The following is a 6,295-nucleotide window of genomic DNA, read 5'->3' as shown; positions in this document are numbered from 1 at the left end:
TGGAATGACAAGAATGGAAACATGCTCCAGCTGTGCAGATTGCAGGATGCTATAAGAGACCCAAGTAACTCGGTGTCTTGAACAACACAAACACGAGTTCAAGTTTATTTATTTCATTAAATGCAGCTCATGGTAAAATAGTAAGTAAAGCATCAATCAAAATCAAAATTTCACTGGTGTTTCTGTCAATACCACAAATATCTTTGCTAAGATGCACTCATAAGGTACAAATCAAACATTGGTCATTATTACAGGTGGCAAAGAAGCTTTGCAGGTTTTAACCAGGAAACAAGTATAACTACATAAAATTAAAAAGAGGAAGCAGATTTAAATTCTAACAGGTTTAGATTACATATCAATAAAAGGTGGCAAGAAGGCATGTTGCTAATAATTTTCTTAGCATTTTTGCTGGTTGGAAATCTCAACAACCTTAAACTAAAAAATTTAGGTAAATGAGGAAAAAAAATGCAATGTGATTAGAAGTCAGCAATTTAATATTAAGGGTTGGACAATTTTCTCTCACAATCTTACTTTTTCAGGAAGCTGAAAGAGCCGGAGAGAATGAATGTGTGTGCCTATATACATGTGGTGAGACAAGGGATGGTAAGGGGCATTCTGAGATTATTCTGGATTTGTATTAAATGTTGTTAATTTCCAACAGTCATTGAAATTTGAAATTAAGGTTATGACATAGCATTGTAGTACAAATGCAGGTTTCCCAGTGAAGGAAGGAGAGAAAAAGAGAGCATACAGATTTCTACAAGTTTGTTTTTTTTCTTTTCAGGGTTCTTTTTCCTCTCTGTGAGAGTCAAAAGCATGAACTGCATTTCCCTTGTAGTCAGCATTTGACATAGGGCTAGATGATGGCCTGTGTGCAGAGAACTTTTATGACTCCACCTTACTTTTAAACAACAAAGCCAGAAGAGCAGATTTGATAAAAGAGAGCAAAATTCTATGCTTTCTTTTCTGTTTAGGGCTGTCTCATTAGGACAATAAAAATAAGCAGTAGAGGGCTGTTCTTTGGTGGCTCAGGAGAGTTTCTGTTTGCTGCCTTCTTTGAGGGGGGCTGGGTGGAAGGAAAAGAACAGGCACTTCAGTACAGATGGCTGCTTGGCTTAAGGTTGAGATTTTAGCACCGCAGTTCACATTTTTTCCATTGAACAATGAACCTTGGTTGCTGCCTGAGAGCAAGTAATTCATTCTAGAGGAGAGCAGAATCTACCAAAAAAAAGGATGGTCTTGGACTTGTTGTGTCTGATGAAGAAGTAGAAAGGGTGGTCAACCCTAAATTTCAGAACATGGCTAACATGTGCACTTGTTAGTTCTATAATGACAGCAGTAGCAGCAGCTGCCTCAGTGCCCTTCTCATCAACTGCAACAAAAGACTTGTGGAAAACCTTGGAGATCATCACTCTATCCTTCTCTATCATTCCACTGAAGTCAGCATTGCTGCTGAAGGCACTGCGCATTCCCATCCTGATCAGATTATCGCTGATGTCATATCTCTCTTCCATTTTGAATTTAGGTAGGTACAGGTCCACAAGAGTCTCAGTCATCTTCTCGGAGTCAGTCCATTCGGACAGCTTCTCATACGTCAGTTCTCTTTCCAGCTATCATTTAAGAAAGAGAAGGATTTTGGTTTTTGCAGGGAAAAACAATTCATTAACTATGAATTAATAAATTTTATGGCAATGTAATGAATTAAACATTTTAAATAGTAAATGTAACATTTAGCTGAAAGCATGAAAGAAATTGGTTTTACTAATGATCAGAGACAAGGTGTGCCACAAATATTTGAATCTTAATGCTGCAAAGTTTTGAGCAGTGGCCTTTCCAAATTCATAGCAAAAGAGAGATAGGAAGGGCATTCAACAGCTGCTATCCCCCATGGTAGTTCTTTCCTCTCTTTAAATTCAGTCCTGATGTAACTAAAATTGCTGTGTGGCACATAGTTTGGTCCAGTTCTATAAAAACAGGTGTTAAAATTATTGCATATATTTCCTTGACAGCTTTGAAATAAAGTGCTTCCAGCAAAGTCTTTTACTGCCACTCTGTGGCACTATGAGCACTCCTGGGTGCTATGCCACCAGGGTTCAGCTCAGATCAAATGGAGGAAAGCAATGAATGGTATACACTCCAAGAATTTAACAGTCTTGGAATTATAGTAACTACAGTAGCAGATCTCATTATTGTAGCAAATGTAGTCTCACCAAAATTCTAGTTTTTTATTGAGCAGGCAAATGGTGGGAGGGGAGAGGGGGAAAAAGAATGAGCACAATATGGAAATAAACTTCCAGGCCATCGAGAAAAGGTGTAATTTCAGGAAGAACCTATGACTTCGTATGTGATGGTGTCTCTCCTGAATGTGCAAGGAAGGGAGATTCAGCCCTTACAGATCATGTAAAATTGGATGTCAGTCAAGGGGGCTGTTGAAGAGCTGAGCATCTGATTATGCAAAGTGTTGTCTGTCTTCAGTTCCTGCCAAACTAACGGTGCTCTTGTGGACAAACTTTCTTGGGATTAAAGAAGTATTAAAGAAAATTAATTCAGTTAGTGGATGAGGTCAAACAGCATGATAGCATGTCCCTCAGATAGGGAGATATTATTGTCAGCCTGCCCTTCTTTTTTTTAATGACTGAGCACTAATACGAAATGGTTGTACCTGTTCAAGACCCGTAGTGTTGTCTTTGATGTCATCAGGAAGGAGAATGAACATACTGAGTTCACGTTTCACATATGGCAACTCAATCATTTTGAAATTCATTGTTTCCATGATGAGAACTGGAAATGTTTTTCTCATGTACATCATCTTTACAGGCTTGGTCTTGTTCTGGAAAGTATTTTTTAATAAGTAAGAAATCATTGAATGGAAGGGTGATGATGTCTCAGTGCAGGGAAAGGAAATTTTATAAACTTTTAAAACAGTGATTTATCATCCATTTTCCAAAGCTTTTCTTGACTGAACAACATTGCTTATCTTGGTGTCTGTGCCAAAGCTTTTGTAGGGGGCTGAAGAGATCTTTTTCTCTTCTCCCCAAAAAATACCTCAGGAGGAAGAGAGTTAGAAATGTCTGCAAGGATTAGGGGTATGGAGCAGGTGTGGGATATGGCCTTACAACACTGTCAGAAAAGCAGCTGTGGTTTAAGAGGATGAGTGTTGTGCAGTTTATCAGTGATCTCCTCTCTCTGGTGATAAAAGGTAATTGCTTGGAAAAAAAAGCTGATTGCTTGAGAAAAGAGAACTCTAGTGTGAGAGCAAAAGAGCTCATGATGAGAGGAGTTCCTGGGAGACAGTCACATTGTCAGGAGTGTGTATCTTCTATTAACATCTGTATCCCTTTATTCAAGGAAGCAGACCATGTGTACATGCTAATCAGAGAGCAGAAGGTAGATTTTGTGGAAGTTGCACAGAGTTCTTTAACTGTGAATTCATAAACATCTCTCCTGGATACATGCCATTAATCTTGCTTCTAGCCTCACACAGCCATGCACCAGTTCATGGCACCCTGTTGCAGCTGTGTTTGAGCAGGAAGGATTGTGCCCAGCCTGGTTGCACAGCGCAGAGGCCTGGTGCTGTACTCAACCATGACATGCCAGGTGGTTCCCATCCATGGAGCCTGGACTCTCAAAATCATGTTTTTACAATTTAGTCAATTTTAGCACTGCTTTACTGAAAAGTTTTAAATGTCTGTAGTGATTTTGGAAACATTAGCTGTTACTTGGAGCTCACTAACATTTACCTGAGCACATCCTAATGTTTCAGTGCGCCGAGAACTGACAGATTTTACTGCAACCAGCTTTTCACAGGGTCTAGTTACCACAGGGCTACCTAAAACACTTATGAAATTGAAAGATTTCAGCAATAGATGTTGTGACCAGGTTGTTTACAGTAAGAAGGAGGAACTTACCTTGCTCAGTCGGAAGGGTTGCAGTCCTGTATCTTCTGCCTTAAATTTCACTTCCCATTCTGCCTTGAAGTAAATGGCATTTATCAGGATCAGCTTGGTGGAGTTTGTCACATCTTGTGGACCCAGCAAATTCTTGATTTTGCCTTTTGAAAGCATAAGAGTCAGGTTTCATTTCAGCATAGCACAGTGAGGACATTTTGATCAGTTTTCTCTCAGTTCAGCTTCTTAGTAAAAAGTCCATGCCTCAATGCCCTGCTCCCTAAAATGCTCCCCTGAGATAAATCAGTGTAATTCTTTACACTCTCCAAAGGTGTTTCCTGACCTGTTCTCCTGGCTGATAGGGCTTTACTCCTTCCAAAACTATCTCAGCTTCGTTGCAAGCAGCTAGAAGCAGAAAGCCTCACTGACTAGTTACACCAGGTAGAAGGAGGAGCCCCTCTGCCCAGGGCAGGGTGGTACAGCAAGGCAGGCATCCCCCCCTGCCCTGGAGCACTCTGGTAGGCAGAGGTGTCTCTCCCCTCTGTCTGCTCTGCCAGTGGTGCAGCACCAGGGCACGTTTGTGCCAGCAGACCAACTGCTTCAGAGCACTGTGGAGTCAATGGGAATCTCCTCAAGGAACTCAATGAGGTCCAGATCAGGTGTTTGGAGCTGCTTAAGTGTGCTGCTCTTTGTCTGTCCTCCCACTATATCTCTGCTCACTGCCCACATCCACTTTGGAAGGCATGACCTGGCTGCTGCAGTAGCACCTGGGGAAGCAAGGGCACCTGCCCAAGGGAAATGGCAGCCTGAGTTTGTGGGAGAGCAAAGATGTTGGGGTTGAGTCCAGCTTACCCTCAGTTTGTTTTTCAACCCAAGTGTTGATTTCCTTTCCTGTCTGTTCTGGTGCTGTCTTAAAGTTAACCTTCTGCGGCTCTGCTTTGTAGTAGTTCTTACTGAGCTGTATGTATGTCTGAAAAATAACAAAAAAGTGAGCAAAAAAGTTCTGTACTAGAGAAATATGCTATTTTTAGTCCCAAAAGGAAGTTGTTAGCTCTTGTACTTGATAGATTCTTGGACCTAGACGACTGCAGGATCTTGCTTGTTACTCTGTGCTGGACTGTGGTTTAACAATTAAGAAATAAGCAAAGAACAGAAGTTTCACATCTTTTGTTCCAAGATTTCTCTGGAGAAGTGAGGAAGGCTGCATGCATCCTATGGATGTGCTTATTTAATTTCTCATTTACAATTTTATATATTGGGGATTCTAATACTAAAGGCACATTTCATATAAAGGGTTGTAGGGATCTACAATACAGTCAAGGGCAATGCATCCTTAAATTCTGTGAGCAGACTGACTGGTATTTTCCAGTTAAGGTTATCACTGGAGTCCAGAGCTCCTATTTGCAGTATTCAAGGTCAGCTTCCAAACTGTTCTGTTAATGGCAAGTAATTAAAAAGAGAAATATTTTTGCACTTTTTCTTCCTCTTCCCCGAGATTTAACTTACAGGCAATAATAGGAAGGTTTTTTCCACATAAATGCGGTTGGCACTTTTCAGGGAGTAGGTGCTTCTGGGTTTGTTGATGGCAGTCAGGAGCTTCTTGAAGCTAGAATGAATATCTGCAGTTTGCTTGTTCTCAGGATCCTTGGAAAAATAAACCAAACATTCAGCAATTTAATTTTTGCATCAAGCTTTCAAAAACATGCTATGCAATGCATATAGGAGAGGGATTTAGGTTCCTCTTCCTTACTTTTTATTTTCCCAAGTTTACCATCACTGCAAATTTTCAGAGCTCTGTTCGTGATTGGATTAACTGAATTGTCATATAACAAACCTTCCAGACTATCCCAGTGACTCATCCTTCTGGCTTCTGAGAGTCTGAGTGAGTGAAAGGAACTGAACATCATCCTGTTGTGGAGTATGGCTGGGGTTTGTACTTTAAAGAGGAGTGCAGACAATAAATGCTGGACTCCTAAAACTGTATCTGGACATTTTGATTCTGCAGGTTCTTTATAATGGAATTTCAGTTAAAATAGATACCAGTTTTCTTCTCTTTGGTCTCCCCCGAGAAGGTCTGGCCACAGAAGAAGAAGCTTCAGCTCCTGCTCCCACAGTGAAATGAAGGACCTGCAAGCAGAGTTTTCAAAGATAAGAAATAGGCTTGAAGGGCCTTGTGAGACTTAAAGTCAAATGGGGATCAAATGGTTGTCATGTTTCTCTCCTTGTAATAACTCACTGTGCTATCTGCTGCTTAGGTGACTAATCAAAGGGCTGCTGAAGCTGTAGTGGCAATAAATCCCATGGAATAACAGTGAGTAGCACCATACTCCTCCCAGGCCACCAACACTGTGCTCTTATCTACATGCTGCAAGGCAGAACTCCCTTCCACAGCTGTTTCTACCAACAGC

At 40.9% G+C, this 6,295-nt stretch overlaps 1 protein-coding gene across 1 annotated transcript in view; it reads right to left on the bottom strand.

The window, feature by feature from the left end:
* Positions 1–542: 542 nt before the first annotated feature.
* The window catches only part of LOC102037224 (heterochromatin-associated protein MENT-like), a 7,364-nt gene continuing 1,611 nt past the window's right edge, over positions 543–6,295 (bottom strand). The window contains exons 3-8 of the mRNA XM_005425831.1: positions 5,928–6,014; positions 5,394–5,531; positions 4,740–4,857; positions 3,909–4,051; positions 2,663–2,830; positions 543–1,610 (exon numbers count right to left, since the gene is read on the bottom strand). Coding sequence (XP_005425888.1) covers positions 1,197–1,610; positions 2,663–2,830; positions 3,909–4,051; positions 4,740–4,857; positions 5,394–5,531; positions 5,928–6,014 — 1,068 coding nt within the window. The 3' untranslated portion in view covers positions 543–1,196. The remainder of the gene's footprint in view (positions 1,611–2,662; positions 2,831–3,908; positions 4,052–4,739; positions 4,858–5,393; positions 5,532–5,927; positions 6,015–6,295) is intronic.

The sequence above is a fragment of the Geospiza fortis genome, unplaced genomic scaffold, assembly GCF_000277835.1.
Source record: "Geospiza fortis unplaced genomic scaffold, GeoFor_1.0 scaffold154, whole genome shotgun sequence".
Taxonomy (NCBI): Eukaryota; Metazoa; Chordata; class Aves; order Passeriformes; family Thraupidae; genus Geospiza; species Geospiza fortis.
This window is presented reverse-complemented; position numbering and strand designations above follow the sequence as displayed.